Source organism: Psammomys obesus, unplaced genomic scaffold (assembly GCF_907164565.1).
Source record: "Psammomys obesus unplaced genomic scaffold, mPsaObe1.curated_primary_1811, whole genome shotgun sequence".
Classification (NCBI taxonomy): domain Eukaryota; kingdom Metazoa; phylum Chordata; class Mammalia; order Rodentia; family Muridae; genus Psammomys; species Psammomys obesus.
In genome coordinates, this window is record NW_026593982.1 from 812861 (window position 1) to 830590 (window position 17730).

The window sequence follows — 17730 nt, forward strand, 5'->3', positions numbered from 1 at the left end:
CTATCTATCTATCTATCTATCTATCTATCTATCTATCTATCTATCTACCTATCTTATCTATCTATTCATCCAGGGGATTTTTCAAGGTAGGGCTTCTCTCTGTAGCCCTGGCTGATCTGGAACTCACTCTGTAGACCAAGCTAGTCTCAAACTCAGAGATCCACTGATCTCTGCCTCCCAAGTGCAGGAATTAAAGGTACATGCCACCACCATCCATCTAACACTATGTTTTGTTTGTTTAAGATGCACTAGTGAGATGGCTCAATAGGTAGAAGCACTTGCCATGGTTCAATCTGTGGGGCCCTTGTAGATTTATAACTGACACCACCTAGTTCTCCTGAGGTATGTGTGAGGTACATGTGTGCCAATGTACATACATACCTACACACACAGACACACACAGTTAAAAAAAAAAAAAAAAGACAGTGCTTTTCATCTGTACTATCTAGCACCTAAATCTAAGGATATCAGGATAGTTTCCAAATGCATCAGTGGGATGCCTTCACTGTCACTTTAGAACAACCGAAGTAACTGTCAATCTTCCCACATACCGCTGGCATCAAAATTTAGGAAGTCCGAGAATTCCTGAGCCAATGTCTCATCACTGGCAAAGGCACAGAGGCAAGCAAAGAAGTGGATGCACCTTGGTGCTGCCTCGGCCTTGGGGACGTTGGACTTGTGTGACTTCAGAGTCTGGCAGGAGCAGAAGAAGCGGCGCTCCGGCAAGCTTCTTGAGCTGATTTTCTGCATGAAGGACGTGTGCAAATAGCCCAAGCTGTGCTTTTGGCTCACCTTGCATTTTACTACCATGATGTTTTTAGTGACTCTCTGTACAAGGGGACCTGTAGGTTCTGTGGCCAACTGCCAGATGGTCTGTTTGGTTTCTGGGGATGCCTGCATAGCATTCAGAACTGAACTCTTCAGGGTCAGAGGGGTGGCCTCTGCCTGGCAGTTCACTGCTAGCTTGATGTGCTGACACTGGTTTTCCACGATGCCTTGAGTGGCAGCTTTCAAACATGAAGGGACATAACACCGACCAGAGCTAAGCTGAGTAATGATTGTCCCATCCACTGTCTGGATTGTCGTCTCTGAAACACCTAGCTCCACAAAGCATCGGTAGTCAGGACCCCGGTCTCTTTGCCGCACAGAGTAGACCTGTAGCTCAGAGCCTGTGATGATTTTGACAGCTTCAATGCTAGGCTGCTTCCGAGCGCCATAGCGAAATATGGTTCCACATGTCTTGTTCTTACAGCTCAACCCACGGGTTCCATTGTACGTCCCACATCGGGGACACTTCCTGATTCCCCTCAATGTGGCCTTCCCCAAATCAGATAAGAAAGCTGGGACTTTAGTCCTTTGAGAGTTTGGTTCCATTGTTCACAGCCCCTAGAAAGAAAAGACCATCAGCAGGAGAATACAGTCTCACAGAATTAACACTGAGAGAAAGAGGGAAAAGGAGATGGAGGGATTTTCATTTATTTATTTATTTTTGAAATAGGATCTCACTTTGTAGCTCAAATTGGATTGTAAAAATGGTGCTGTATTGGCTAGTTTTATATTAACTTGACACAAACTAGAGTTGCCTGATAAGAGGAAACCTTAATTGAGAATGCCTTCATAAGATGCAGCTTGTGGTGGTTTGAATAAGAATGGACCTCATAGACTCATGTTTGGATGCTTGGCTACAGGGAGTGGTACTACTGGGAAGTGGCCTTGTTGGAGGAAGTGTGTCACTGTGGAGGCCGGCTATGAGGTTTCCTATGTATGCTCAAGCTCCGCCAATGTTGTCAGCCTCCTTCTGGCGGCCTTTGGATCAAGATGCAGAGCTCTCAGCTCTTTCTCCAGCACACCACTATGCTTTGCATCATGATGACAATGGGCTCCACTTTTGAAACTGGGAGCCAGCCCCAATTAAATGTTGTCCTTCAGAAGATTGGCCATGGTCAGATGTCTCTTCACAGCAATAAATCCTCAACTAAGACATGGCTGTAAGGCATTTTCTTTCTTTCTTTTTTTTTTTAATTAAATTTTTAGTAAGGCATTCTCTTAATTAGTGATTGATGGGGAAGGCTCAGCCCACTGTGGGTGGTGCCATCCCTGGGCTGATGGTCCAGGGTTCTGAGAGCAGGCTGAGCAAGCCATGTGCAGCAAGCTGGTAAGCAGCATCCCTCCATGGTCTCTGCATCAGCTTCTGCTTCCAGGTTCCTGCCCTATTTGAGTTTCCTGACCTGAATTTCTTCAATGATGAACAGTGATATGCAAGTATAAGCCAAATAAACACTTTCCTCCCAATTTGCTTTTTGGTCATGCCATTTTTTCTGCAGCAACAGTAACCCTAACTAAAACAGAAGCCTAGGGTAGTCTTAAATTTTCACAGACCCTTCTGCCTTAGGCTCTCAATTGTTAGGACTAGACACATAAACTGGAGACGGTAGTACATGCCTGTAAACCCAACATTCAGGAGTTAAAGACAAGAGTGTGGGGCCAGGAAAGCCAGGTGACTGGGGAGCCAGTCTGTAGCAAGAGTGAGGTCAACGCATGACCAAACTCTGAAAAATCTCATTCTGAGACCGGCAGGAGTAGAATTATTTCTTCCCTGTTCTAGGCCTGCACGTGTCAGTGCATGTAAACCTTATGACTCCTACCTTGAAGTAGTCATGTAGTGTGGTAGCCAGGTTTCAGGTTAAACTTCCTCTCATAAAACAAGCCCAGTAAACAACTGAAATTCTTCTTCATGCAAATGAGGTATTCCCAGTACCTCAGGCCCCAGTCAATAATGTACACGTCCCGAAAACCCCTATCCACTCCCCAAGGTTTCTCCTGCGCTCATACCTACTGAGATCCTGCCTAACCCACTCACCCAGGCTAAGTTTCACTCCCTCCATCCCAGCGCACTGTGCAACTGTGCCTGGATACCGCAAGGGGAAAAGCAGTACTGGGGCAGCAGTGAGGAACATGAATTCAGTATCATCCTCAACTACAAAAAAGTTCAAGGACAACCCGGACAATATGAGAACCTGTCTCAAAAAGAAAAGACTAAGAGGCAGGTGGATCTTGGTGAGTTTGAGGCCAGCCTGGTCTATCTACAAGGACAGCCAAGGCTAAACAGAAAAAAACTATCTCGGAAAAAAAAAAAAAAAAAAAAAAAAAAAAAAGAAGAAGAAAAGACAAGACAAAACCAGAGCACAAGAAAGATTAGTTACTTCACTTCTACTTGTCCCCTGAAGCCCAGTCCAATTCCTCCCAGTCCTACCTGTACTAGCTGCCAGGGCACCTGGAGAACAGTGGAACTTGTGTCCATAAGACCTAACGTGTGTTTCATTAGTTTGTGAGGCTCATACAGCACAAAGACAGGCATGCTCATTTGCAGTGAGATATGCCACTTGGCCTATCTGAAGGCTGAACTTTGATGTAACAATGTGGACATTCCATTTTCCCTGGCAAAGCTCCTGCTCAGGGTTCCAGTCAGATTCCAGCTCCTGTAGGTAGAGATCTTGGCAGCCTAAAGCAAAAGAAGAGAAGACAGTTGTTATATGACAAAGATAGATCTTTCTACTTAGAAATAGGCAGAATAGGGGCTGGGATAGCTCAGTAGCAGAGCACATGCTTAGCCCACATGAAGTCCTGGGGCCAGTCCTCAGTGCCAGAACAACAACATAAGCAAAAGCCCCTGTGGGGTCTATATCTAAATTTTTGACAACATTTGAGAAATATTTGAAAGATATTGCTATGGAAATTTAACCTTTTATACTTTCAACAAGAAAATAATAAAGCAAGAGTAATGTTTTTATACAGGGTTGACTGGAGCACAAGCCACAGTATAGAATTTGTCAAACACTCCCCTTCCCTAATGGTAATACATAAATATTTTTTAGTGCCTTATTTTTTTTTTTTCATTGAAAAAAAAAATCCATTTGTTTTATTTTCAAGACAGAGCTTTTCTGTGTATCCCTGGCTGTTCTGGAACTCACTCTGTAGTCCAGGCTTTCTTTGAACTCAAAGAGATCCACCTGCCTCTGCCTCTCAAGTGCTGAGATTACAGGTATGTGCCACTACCACCTGACTTTCACTGAATAGCTTAAATTTCATTTTTATGTATATGGGTGCTTATGTGGCCTTCCTGTATATCCGTGCATCAACTGAATCCCTGGTGCCTATGGAAGTCAGAAGAAGGCATCAGGTCCCTTAGAACTGGAGTTATGGACTGTTGTAAGCGACCATATAGGAACTAAACCTGGGGCCTCTGAGTAAAAGCAGTAAGTGCTCTTAACTGCTGTGCCATTTCTCCACTCCTCCCCCTTGATATCCTAGGATGACCTAAGCTTATCTTCCTGCCCCCAACTCTGGAGTATTAGGATTATAAGGCACTCCCCCTCCCCACCACTACCTTTTTTGAGACACTGTCTCATTATACCAGGCTGGTTTCAAACTCTCATGTTGCCTATGATGACTCTAAACCTCTATCTTCCAGCATCTACTTCCAACTGCTGAGATTACAGGTATGCGCCATGATGCTCAGTTTATGCAGTGCTGAGGAAACAAATCAGAGCTTTGTGAATGCTAGGCAATTGCTCCACTCACTGACCTACTTCCTCAGACTCTTAAGTTCCATGTTTATAACATTATTACACTTTTTTTTTTTTTTTTTGAGACAAAATACATAACCCTAGCTGGCCTGGATTATAAGAATATACTTCTACACTTTACTCTTTTTTTTTTTTTTTAAACATAGGCGCTTGTCTCAAAGCCTGTAGGGTAGTGAGAACTTTTCTTTTTCTTCTCCTTCTCCTTCACCAATTTATTTATTTTTATTTCCTGTAGTTACAGACAGTTGTGAGCTGCCATGTGGGTGCTGGGAATTGAACCCAGCTCCTCTGGAAGACTCATATACACTGAGCCACCTCTACAACCCTTTACTGGACTCTTAATACTTCTGTGTTTTATATAAAAGAAGGTCCAAAAAGGACGCCAGAGCTTGACAATGGGTGTCCTCAATTGCTTTACACTTTTTTTTTCTTTTGAGACAGGGTCTCTATCTGAAGCCCTGGCTGTCCTGGAGCTCAATAAATAGACCAGGCTGGCCTGGAGTCATAGAGATGTGCCTGCTTTTGTCTCCTGAGTGCTGGGATTAAAGGCCTGTGCCACCACACCTGATCATTTTTTTTTTTTTTTGATTTATGTGTATGAATGTCTTGTCTGCACATATGTATGTGCACTATAAGCATGCCTAGTGCCTGCGGTGTTCCAGATGGTTGTGAGCCACTATATGGGTCCTGGGAACTGAACTCCGGTCCTCTACAAGATCAACAGGTGTTCTTTACCACTGATCCATCTCTCTGGCTTTACACCTTAGGTTTTGGGTCAGGGTCTCTCACTGAGTCTAGAACTCACCAATTTGTATGGACTGGTGGGAAAGCAAAGCCAGGGATCCTCTTGTCTCAGGCGCTCAAGCACTGGGATTACAGGTATGCAATGCTGCGTTTGGCTCTGTATGTGGGTTCTGAGGATCAGAACTTAGGTCCTCATGCTTGTAAGGCAGGAACTTCACCATAAGAACCATCTTCTCTGCCCCTTAATGCTTTTTTATTAAGAGAAAAAAAAGGCAACTGTTTGTAACTCTTGAAAAAAATATCTAGGTGCAAATCAGAATGTATAATACACTGCCATTTATGCATAAAAATAATGGACAAATAAACTTACAAACACAAATATACACGAATATTCGTATTAGCTTGCAAATAAACACAATGTCTTTTGGTTTTGTTTCTGGGACTGGATCTCACCATGCAGCCCTGGCTGGCCTGAAACTCACTGTGTAGACCAGACTGGCCTGGAACTAATGAGATCCACCTGCCTTTGCTTCCTGATGGCTGGGACTAAATTATTAAATGAATGAGCTACTACACTCAGTTATTTAAAATGTTTTCAAATATCTATTTGTATATCTTTCTGTATATGCACATGTGAATACCAGTGCCCATGGAGACCAGAAGAAGGTATAGGATCCCCCACAGCTGGAGTTACAGACAGTTGAAAAGCTGCCTGATATGGGTGGTGGTAATCTAACTCTGCTCCTCTGAAGAGGAGCAAGCACTTTTAACTGCTGAGCCATTTTTCTAATCCCTGTAAAATCTTATTTATTTATTTATTTTTTAGTGCAGTATTTCAATGTATTGGTAAGTCATGTTTTATTTATCCACTGATCAGCCAACAGACACTCAGCTTATTCCCAAGTTTTTGGCTACAATACATAGTACCGAGATCATCGGGACAAGTATTTGTGTAGACAAATGCTTTCACATAAACTTATCCTAGGCTGGTGACAGTAAGGCTAAGTTGTACAGAACTGACTCAACATGCATAAGTCCCTTGATTTGGCTCAGAGTAAGAGCCCTGCTCCATGTATGTATTTCGTGGGTACCACATACTATTTCTTTTTTTAAGATAAGGTTTTACTCTGTGACCTGAAGCTTATGTAGCCCAGGCAGGGCCTCAGCCTCCTAAGTGATAGCTAGGACTATAGGTATGGACCACAATGCTGAGCCATATACTTCAATACATGTAAACATTGTGTAATGTTCAAATCACAGTAAACATGGCTATCTCCTCTGTACATCTAACATTTTCAGAACCTGAAAAACTGTTTTCCAAAGGGGCTGTACCCTGTATATGCCCACAGGCAACGTAAGATTTCTACTTCTTGATTAAAGCCATGACTGTAGTGGGGATCATATGGTACCTTAATGTGGTTTTATTTGCAAATCTTTACTGAATACTTATGTTGAGCAAGATTTCTCATGATTAAGCACTTAAAATAGTATGCCATATGAAAGGAGCTGTAGAAATAGCTATAGAAACCCACACATTGTATGATTCCATTTAAATGAAACATCCAGAACAAGAAAATATGTAAAGACAGAAGAAAGGAGACTAGTGGTGCAAGGCTGGACAGAGGAGGAATTTAGTAGTGATGGTTGTAAGATTTCTTCTGGGGTGATGAAAGATATTACACAACTCCATGAAAAATTTTCAACTCTGCAGATTTACAAGATCTCTTCAGCTGTAATTTTTAAAAGGTCAATTTTATATGTATAGCATTTCAGTAAAACGATTACTATCTTTAAAAAAGAAAGGTAGAATGAAATTCAAATGCTAAAGTGATAAAGAGAGAGGGAACTCTGGAGATGGTTCAGTGGTTAAGAGCACTTGTTGCTCTAACAGAGGACCTGGTTTCAATTCCCAGCACCTACACAGCTACACGCAACCACTTGTAACTTCAGCTCCAGAGGTCCAATTCACTTTTCTGGTCTCGGGAGGCACCCAAGTGATGAACAGACATATATGCAAACAAACATTCAGACACATGAAGTAAAAATAAATCTTTTAAGAAAAAGTGCCTTTAATCTCAGCAGCCTGGAGGCTGAGGTAGGCATAGGCACCAGAGGATCTCTATAATTTGGAAGTCACTCTGATCTAGAGTGAGTTCCATGTTAGCCAGTACTACAAGAAACCATGTCTCAAAAGCAAATAAACAAACACCAGAAAAAGCTTTAAGAGTTACAAGGACTAGAAATGACACTCAGAGGTAGAGTACTTGCCAATATGCTTAAATTTGGGAGTTTAATCCCTAGCACTACAAAACAAAGTAAAATTTCAGTAAAGAATATAAGAGATAAGTTATTGCTTATTAACGGAATGTGAACTGTTCATTGTTACATTGTTATTGGGCATATATCTCACAAGACTATTAGAAAAGATATAAATAAAGTATGTATGCAGTAAATACTTTGCCTTAGCAATTTCATTTCTAAGATACTTAGCCATTGTGTCATCTTTCCAAACTCCACCCTTTTTTTTTTTTTTTTTTTTTGAGATAGGGTCTCACTATGTACAGCTGGGCTGACCTTGAACTCATGTAGACCAGGCTAGCATCCAGATCACAGAGATCCCCCTGTGAGATTTCATGACTGCAGAATAGGAAAAGGACTTGGTAAAGAACTGAGTAGTGTAACCAAGTAATATGCTACTGTCAGGCCACTAAAAGCAAGTGAGATCTGTGAACTAGCAACTAGTAAGTATCAACATATATTGGGAATGAAGAAAGTGTAGTGCTTTGTGTATGCTATTCTTGGTTTTGAAAATAAATTAAGGGGGGTATCTTTTTTAAAAAAGATTTAAGGACACAGTATAGCTGTCTATTCTCCCAGCAGTGAGTGACTTGAGACCTGAGAAAGGAAATTTACATTTCTTTTTTACTGTTTGAATTTGAAAACATGTACTACTACAACTCATCACAGACTTCTTTCTTCCTCTTTCTTGAGACAGGGTGTCTCTGTATAGCCCTGGCTGTCCTGGAATATACCAGGCTAGTTTAAAACTCAAGAGAACCACCAGTCTCTGCCTCTAGCGTTCTGGAATTAAGGAACTGGCCACCACGCCCAGCTTGTTTTGCTTTTTTGAGACAGGGTATGCTAAATAGCCTTGCTGTCCCATAACTTGAGATTCTCCGGCCTCTGCCTCCCGAGTGCTGGGACGACAGGCAGCGCAGCGCCACCACTGGCTTGCGACTGGCTTAAAAGGATACACAAGGAACGCGACTTGTGAAGGAGCTGCGATGGAAACCTGAAGGGTCTCCGGATGGTCGTCTCTCCTCAGCAAGAGGATGAACAGCGCCTGGCGCTGGAAGAGGGAACCCAGGACGCGGTAGATTTCGCCCTGGTTCCACCCGGCCGCAGAGCTGGTTGGTGTGGGGACGCTGTTTTGGGCACGTGAAGAGCGCCCCGGGTGAGAAGAAAATACTCGAGTACGCGCATTCATTCAAGGGATCCTGTGGAGACGCTATTTACCCATTTTAGGAATGAAACTGTCGGGTTGGAGCTAAGCGCCACAGCCCGCAGGCCTTTACTGAGTGTGGAATCAGCCTGGCTGCTGTCAGACCAGAGCCCGGGCCACAGTCCCACTGTGTTATTTAGGAGAGCGCGCCTAAGCTCAGCTTCCGGGAACGGACAGCTGCAAAACGCACTTCCCATGCGACCCGCCTCCTGGCACCCACCGCGTGACTCACTTCCGGTATCAATTGAGAGGGCAGCAGAAGTGTCACCACTCCGCTACGCAGATCCAGGAACACGTTCTCCGCCTCGATTCCCGCCCCAAGCCGTGCCCCGCCGCCGCCGGGCCTTGCCCACAACAGCCCCCTTACCTCCCTCACACCTTCAGGGACTTCTCGCGGGCGACCACCCTCGCCGCGTCTCTTTCCTTGCCGCGGCCTTTTACAAACGCGGCCAAACTGTTCGCTGTAACGACAGTAGTTATTGGTCAGAGCGGCCCACGTGGACCAAGGGCCCGCCCACCCGCGTTGGAGTGGCATGACGGGATTTGTAGTGTTTTCAGAGAGCGCCGTCTTTCCAACATAATCTAGGGGTGGAAGCTGCACAGGTCTCCCTAGCTTGACCTAGCGGTACAGAAAATACCTACAGGGCTTTCCAAGAGTCGCGAATACTTCGAGCCGGAACAACTCAGTACTGAAAAACAGTTGTACTGGAAATGGAAGCAAAGCTCGCCTGAGTTACTCTACTTCATTAGCAGAAGCAACTGATTTTCGACTTTGCTACAAGTTCTTTCATTTGTACCGTTCTTTCTCTCCTTTGGCACTTGCACATTATTATTTGAACACTTACCCCTTGGAATGAGCCGAAACAGCTTTCTGTATATTCGTTCTTTAGAGTCGGGTTTTTGTTGTTGTTGTTTTAGGGAAACAAAACAAAACAGGGTTTCTCAATGTAACCCTGGCTGTCGATTTGTAAACCAGGCTGGCCTCGAACTCAGAGATCCGCCTGTCACTGTCTGGTAAGTGCTGGGATTAAAGCAGTGTGCCACTATCATCCAATCATTCTTCGGAATCATACAGGATAACTTCTTCAGTAATTTTTCTTTCCTGAATACTGCTTTTGTTGAGGCCTGTGTGTTGGAAGTTTCTCTAGCCTGGCCACTTACTGGTGGTGGCTCTGTAGGAAAACCGATTTACTCTGGCCAAATTTTACTCTCTTTGGTTGAAGAAGTGATCTTTTCTAGGATCAGTTTTTCCAATATCGTTTCAGAAACTGTAAGGAGTTAAAGAGACATTCCCCCTCTCCACAGTTTTTGTTGTTTCATTTAAAAACATTAATGTTTATACTTGGATCATCTGGATGATCACCTTTTAACAAAAACATGGCTTTTCCATGGCTAGTTTCTAGCAGTTGGCTCAAGTGGTGACCAGAGAACCCCAACCCACATTTCTCTGTCTGGCATTGGGAAGTGTTTCTCCTTTGTTATATTCAATTTCAGGCTGTCAACAGAGACACAGGCAGACATTTTCTTTCTCATTTTCAATGCACAATGGTTCATGAAAGACCCTGTGATTCTCACCTCCCTGTCAGAACCAGCTAGCTGCATCCATCCCCACACCATGCTCTCCCCTCTGCAGATTTCTTGAAAGGCCTGGCTGAACCAGCCGGCAACTATTTCCAACTGACATAAAATGCTGTATGTCCCTGTGGTATCTGGCAGCCCCAGCTGCCTCCTACCTGGTGGAATGCTTCTTCACCTCGTTTGCTCTCAGGGCAGCATATTACTTTTCTTGTGTTAACTGGGCTTCTCCAAAGGGTTAGGAGCTCAGCTGTGGCTGCGTTTTCCTTTACCTTTTTTCCTTCTGTCCCTGCTGTGTCTACACATAGTAGTTGCTTTCTGTACACCTACTTCTTTGACTATTATCTGCCCATTAGTCAATAGCCAATGTTTACTTTGTTCCAACCTTTATTAGTTAACAAACCTTTTGTCATTTCTCTTAAAATAATTTTTAAAAATATAGATGGGTGTTTTGCCTGCACATACATACCTGGTGTTTGTGGATGACAAAGAGGGCATCAGATCCTCTGGAACTAGAATTACAGATGGTTGTGAGGTGGGTGCTTGAAAGCAAGAGCTCTTAAAAGCTGAGCCACCTCTCCAGCCCCAACATTTCCCTTTGGATCTCTTGTCTCCCACCTGATAACAAAATGTTCATTCATAAACAGGTCAGTGTGACACTGAAGGGTTTATGGGAGAAAAGAGATGGGATTCTATGATGCTGGGTAAAAGCTAACCTATCACAGACATTACAAGGCTTGTAGTTTCAGTTACTTCCTATGTGTCATTTAAAACAGTTAAATGTAGCCCAGACCAATGTGTGAGGGCTGGAAGAGCAGAGAGAGGTGGTGTGAAGTTAGTCCCAGGGCTGCAGCTACACATTTTAGGAATCAAATTGGAAGACAGGAGCTGGAGTCCTTTTTGCAGCAGATGAGGGAGCCCAGGGAGGTTAGGACTAACAGAACTCTTTCCAAGCAGGTAAAGTCATGTGGGGACTCAGGGTTAACCTCCTCCAACCATTGCTAAGGAGTGAACTCCGGGTACCAAGCATGCTAAGCAAGGCCTCCTACCCTTGAGCATTAGCCTCCAGCCCCTTTTGTTTTTAGGATTAACATTTTACTTTATATGTGTATTTTTGCCTGCATGTACTAGTGCACATGATTGTAGGGCCTGCAGTGGCCAATCAGATTCCCTGGAAGAGGAGTCAACAGATTGCTGTATATTGCCATGTGGGTGCTGGGAACCAAATCAAGAACAGCAAGTTCTTCTAACTGCTGAGCCACCTCTCCATATCCTCCATCTGCATTGGGCTTCTTTAAGAATTCATTACTGAAAGCCTGTTGTGATGGTACATACCTTTAATCCCAGCACTTGAAACAGAGACAGGCAGATCACCGAGTCTGAGGAAAGCCTGGTCTACAAAGTAAGTTCTAGGACAGTCAGGACTACATAGAGAGACGCTGTCTCAAAAGAATAATTTATTACTGTACCAAGAAAGGAAGGAGCTATGAAATCTGAAGAAATTCCCTCACTTGAAGGGGGTGGAGGAGGCCCTGAGTGTGTGTGAGTTGTAGACATGGTTATGTCAAGGGCTCCACCACAGATCCATGGAAGAATGGCAAAGCTGTCTCCCAATCCAGGTGAAGCTCAGAGGGATGGCAAAGCCTTCCTTGGGGATCTGAGTGCAAATGGTGACAGCGTGTGCAGAAAATGTACATCGTTAGATCCCCATTCCCATATGTACAGCTTGAAGATTGCTCCCATAAAGAGACTGAGGTTACCTAAACCTGTCTCCTTGACCCTCCCTGTATACCACAAATCCTGCCTTTCTGTTCAACTGCATATAATAAACACTCTGAGCTGCTGGGGTGCTAAGATTTCTCCATCAGTCCAGTCCACTAAACAACCAGCTTTTCTGTGCATCTGTGTCTGTCTTTTCTTCATTTTCTTGCAACCCCAGTAAGCTTCAATTCTTGGAGCTATGGCAGCACCTCCCTTTCATATTCCTGCTAGTACCTGCTCAAGTTAAGTCAACTTTCAAATAGGAGTAAACAGATGGTAGTGAAGAGCACTTGTGGAAAGATAAACTAATAAAAGTATGGCAGCACAGCAAAACCTACCTAGAAGGTCCTTGGAGAAAAGCCCAACAAACACATGCCACAGGGCTGGGATGCAGCTCAGCTGATAAGACCTTATACCTGCCTTTGATCCTCAGGACTGTAGAGGACAGGACATGGAGATCTACGTGAGGGCTGAAGGGCACTGCTCTGCTTTTTGAGAAACCCACAGATGTTTTTCTAGTAAGAGTATATAGGAAGTATACTGCAAGTATAAGAACAATGCCGTAATTCCTTTCTAACCTTTTTTTTTTTTTTTTTTTTTTTTTTTAATTTCAAAATAAATCTAAAGAGACTCAAATGCTCTGATCCTCCTGTCTCAGCTTCTTGAGTACTGGGATTACATATCTGCATCGCCACGCCAAGCTTCTTTCTAAAACACATCTTTCTACCCCACCCCCAAATTTTATGGTATGGTGTTTTCACAGCACATATGTCTACACACCATGTGTATGCCCTGCAGAGGTCAAAAAGAAGGTGTTGAATTCCCTGAAACAGGAGCTATAAATGGTTGCAAGCCACTATATGAATGCTCCCTTATAAGAGGAGCCAATGCTCTTAACCATTGAGCCATCTCTTTACCCTGAAAAAGAAATGTACCACCCCATACACACACACATAACTTAATAATAAAATAAAACCTAACAGCAAAAAAAAAATAAAAAAATTAAAAAAACAAAAACAAACAAACAAAAAAACCTAACAGCAACAACAACAAACCAAAGAATTTAATTATGTGCATGTCTATGTGGCTATGCATACATATGTACAAGTGCCCATGGAGGCCAGATCTAGAATTCATGGCCATTCTCCTGCCTCAAATTCCTGAGTGCTGTCATTACAGGCATCTATTACCATACCTGGCTAAAAAGCAGACCTCCCTTACCATATAGTCACATGACTAAGGTCTCAAAGTAAAGGGAAAAAATCCTGCTCAGCTACAATGCCTTCATTTCATTAAGACTGAAAACTCAAAGTTTTGGAAGATGCTTGTCAAACCCTAAAAATAACATTCAGACTACAGTGACTGGAATAGCTCTCTGTGTCAGTTTGAATGAGACTGGCTCCTAGAGACTCACATATTTGGTTGTTTGGTTTCATTAGTGAAATGTTTAGGAATAGGTGTGGCCTTATGGGTAGTGTGACTCTTAGAATGGGCTTTGAGGTTCAAAAGCCCATGACAGGCCTTTTCCCTCTCAGCTACTGTTCCAGCATCATGACAACCTGCCTGCCTGCCACCACACTCTTGGCCATGGCAATAATGAACTTAATCCTCTGTAAGTAAGCTCCAATTAAATGTTTCATTTTGTAAGTTGCCTTGGTCATGGTGTCTCTTTAAAGCAACAGAACAGTGACTAAGACAGTCCTTTAATCCCAGCACTCAGAAGCAGAGGTAGGTAGATCTCTGAGTTCCAAGCAAGCCAGAGCTACAGAGTAAAACCCTATCTCAAAACAAAGTGAACAAAAACCAGAAAAGAGAGGTTAGAAAGAAGGCTCAGTGGTTAAGAGCATGTAACGTTCTTGAACAGTTCAGATCCTAGCACCAACGTCAAGCAGCAACCAACCACCTGTAGATCCAGGGATTCAACGCCCTCTCTTCTGGAATCCTTGGGCACCTGTATCCACAAACACACACATTTATGATGCATATTATTAACAACAGTTGTAAGCATTTATTTGTATATGTGGCCATGGAGGGAGGCTGCACACATGTTGAGGTAATAAGACAACTTGCTGAGGGCAAGTTCTCTATTTCTACCAAGTGCATTACGGGAATCACACTCAGGTCTTCAGGCTTGGTGGCAATCACTTTTACCTGCTAAGGCAGGTTCCCTAGACCAATAAATAAAAGTGTTTAGAAATCATCACTCAAACTGAGCATGGTGGCAGACACCTGTAATCTCAGCACTTGGGGAAGTAGGGGCAGGCAGATCTCTGCTGAGTTCGGGGCTGGCCTGGTCCACAAATCGAATCAAAAACAGACAAGACTACACAGAAAAAACCTGTCTCAAAAAAAACAAAACAGAACAGACAAAAAAGAAATCATCACTCATTTAAAAGGTTTGCTTTTTAAAATTTCCTATAAACATTTTGTTTCTCTAGCTCAACTATAATCTCAGCAGGAGGTGTAGCCCTTATTAAGTCTAACTATGCCCTCTGTAGATGCAAGCTAGTCCTCTGAAAATGGATGGGGACTCTAGTACAAATCTAAAAGGAAGGTGAGCACAGGGATAAGAGAAGAAAACTTAGACTGTTGCGTCTCATTTTCAACAGGAAGATTAAACTCCGGCTTCACAGTTAGCCAAGTCTGCAGAGTGCAGAGCCTCTGGAACTCAATACAGACCATGGCTTCTGGGATATGGTGAATGAACTCTTAAGAAACACCTGAGTGAGGGTTAACATGAGTACACCAGAAAAAAAAATCTTAACACACAATAATTACTGCAAAAAGATCCCACAGGTCATAGAAAACATAAAGGAATTTTAATATCCAAACAGTCAGGATAAAGAATACTGGTTCCGTGACCCACTGAGAGTCACTCAGGTTCTTTACAGTACCAGAAGGTAAAACCTGAATGCATATTGCAAAGAAGTTCACTTTTTAAAACCTTCATTTTCTTACCTGATACTTATACCAGGATGAAAATTTTTAGGTTGAGAAATGATTTAAACCAATACCAGCTATGTTCCTGAAATGTCATCAGGAACACAGCACCACCACCACCTCAACAGCAAATCAATGTGAATTTTAAGATCTGTGCAATAACAACATGCTGCAAATAAAAGAGCTCAGGACTCGAAGGAGTTAAAAGAGAGAAATTACACTTTTGCACAAAATAAATTACTTGTGCCCAAAAGATCCTGCCTAAAGCTGCAAAAGAAGTAAAATTTTTAAACAGAGAAAAATATTGAGGATGCTAAAATAGAAACAAATCCAGAAAAACAAAATATCTTCCTGATGTGTAGGCTTTTTGTTTTTAGTATTTCATTTAAGCTGTTTTTATTGCTTGTCCTGATCTGTAGAAGTTTACAAAGAAATAAAATTTCCAAGTATTTAAAAAATTTATTCATCTTCATAAAGCAAATTTCAATGTATTAGTACTTAAAAATACACAGTGACTTAATGAAACATTAGCACAACTGCATAGAACTGAGCTCCAAAGAAGCACACAATTGTCTTCCTGGGCTCTGCTTTACAAGGGGACTGGCTTAGAAAACAGGTTAGAGTCATGTGCTCCTACCTGGAAGATACAGGCCAGGAAATGCTTCCAATTCCACAGGCCTAAGTAAAATGCTGGGAGCTCTCTGCAGGTCTCAAAACCCACAATTCACAGGGACTCCTTCCTCTCTGTTGTCAAGGAGGAGGTTATGGTCATCACTGAAACCAAACCAAACCAAGAGACTCTGAAATATACTAGAAACCCCAGGCTAGAACAATGCCAGCAAAGAGAAAACCTCAAAAATAATAATGTGGGAGCTCCAAGAGATCAGGTACCAAAGAACCAAAGTCACATCTGGTCTGTGCTGAGGAGCCTCTTCCTGGAAGGCTACTTAAGGAGGTAGGATTTTTAAGGGTTTGTTTGTTTGTTCATATTTTGGCCTCTGAATATTTTAAAAAAATGTTTTGCCTGGCTGATTTTGGAGTTCTTAATGAATCCCAAGCCTGACAGAGGAATATTTTACAGTTTCACAGCTATCATTTATACATATTAAAGTGGATTTACTTTTTAAAGTAAATCTAACTAGAAAACATCAAACTAATATATTCCTTTACATACAACTTTGTGTCTCAAAATTCTTGAAAAACAAGAGCAGATGAGTTTGTATCAAAGACTACCAAAGTATGTATGTGATATTCACATGCAAATAAATGTAAAACCTCTCTCACGTCTACTCTTCATGACACCTATAGGAAGAAAATGACATACAAAGTTTGCTAACTGCTGAAATATTTTAGAAAATAGCACATGTAAACGTAGACGTTGACACATGAACGGATGTAGGTGACCACTTATCACATTGCAGATGCTCTTTAGTAACAAATCTCTTGTTTTTCTAGTTCCTAGTACATGGCAAAGTTTATCACAGAAGATAAAAATCCTTTTAAACAAATCCAAAAGGGAATCCTTGAGGCACCTTCTCATATAAAAACAAGATGAATGCAATTATCAGTCCATCTGAGAAAAGTTTGCAATCTAAGTGAACATCATTTCTTTTCATTTAAGAATATTTTACAGAATTTTCATAAGGCAGGACAAATTTATGAAAAAAATGTAGATATAAAATTATATAAACTAATAATTTACATTTAAAATTTTCAAAGGGATGACAGTGGAGATGGTATAGCTCACACAATGCCTACTCTTTAAACCTAACACAGAACTGTGCTGAAAGCCATAAAGAACTCTTAGACTTTGCACAAGTTTGGCTTTTCTTTTTACATCTATATTACATGTTTTAAATCATCAGGAATGCAAACTAAAACTGCACGCTATTTTAGTGGAAAAAAGTTCAACATTGTGCAATTTTCTGCCTCTTATTTTTTAAAAAAGTGGCAGCAATCCCTGCATTTGTCTTTGAAACAAGGATCTGAGAAACCTTATCAAAAAAGATAATGAAGGCAAAAATTGGCAGACATCCACCATCTTGTTCCTTTTTAAAACAATGTGGATGAAAAGTAATTTCATGATTAAAAGAATTTAAATAAATACATTGTATCTGGCATTTGTACTGACTGATTTGATAAATCTTTACGTAAACAACAACTTTCCTACCCTCCCTGTGGCTTCATGCCACTGTCTTCCATTCTGTGGTCTGTTTTCACTGGGTTTCATACCCTGCCACTCGATACCCAGCAGGCTGATTAGGTAGCATGCTGCCATTCTGCCCTTGAGGTGGCTGCACACTGTAATTGGGTCCCATCCATGGCGCAGAAGACTGGGTCTGACTGTTAGAGAAAGTGAGAGAAACAGAGGGGAGAGGAATCCATTGTTAAAAAGTGTCAGGCTAGGAGTGAGTAACAATACACAAAGACATACCTTTTCTTAATGAAATGTGAGAAAAACTGTTAAGCCAGGAAAATAAACATAAAAGTATTTTCTCTTAAAAATAAGCATCACTAGTCAGGTGTGGTGGCATACGCTTTTAACACCAGCAGAGGCAGGTGAATTTCTGAGTTCCTGGCCAGCCTGGAATATAGAGCTGGTTTCAGGACAGCCAGAGCTAC

General features: G+C 42.1%; 2 protein-coding genes across 15 annotated transcripts in view; both read right to left on the reverse strand.

The window, feature by feature from the left end:
- Positions 1 to 9287, reverse strand: part of CUNH2orf42 (chromosome unknown C2orf42 homolog) — a 35218-nt gene extending 25931 nt beyond the window's left edge. For 3 of the 8 annotated variants that reach the window (XR_008721349.1, XM_055617658.1, XM_055617652.1), the window contains exons 1-4: positions 9200 to 9287; positions 5392 to 5578; positions 3254 to 3502; positions 552 to 1386 (exon numbers count right to left, since the gene is read on the reverse strand). Coding sequence is in view for 7 of the 8 variants with exons in the window: in XM_055617658.1 (XP_055473633.1) it covers positions 552 to 1374 (823 nt within the window). In the remaining variant the exon portion in view is untranslated. The other 5 variants (XM_055617655.1, XM_055617656.1, XM_055617654.1 and 2 more) reach the window with 5 other exon arrangements.
- A 4866-nt stretch (positions 9288 to 14153) lies between these two features.
- Positions 14154 to 17730, reverse strand: part of Tia1 (TIA1 cytotoxic granule associated RNA binding protein) — a 28743-nt gene continuing 25166 nt past the window's right edge. For 6 of the 7 annotated variants that reach the window (XM_055617663.1, XM_055617661.1, XM_055617662.1 and 3 more), the window contains one exon: positions 14154 to 17451. In XM_055617663.1, coding sequence (XP_055473638.1) covers positions 17325 to 17451 — 127 coding nt within the window. In that variant the 3' untranslated portion in view covers positions 14154 to 17324. The remainder of the gene's footprint in view (positions 17452 to 17730) is intronic. The other variant, XM_055617660.1, reaches the window with a different exon arrangement.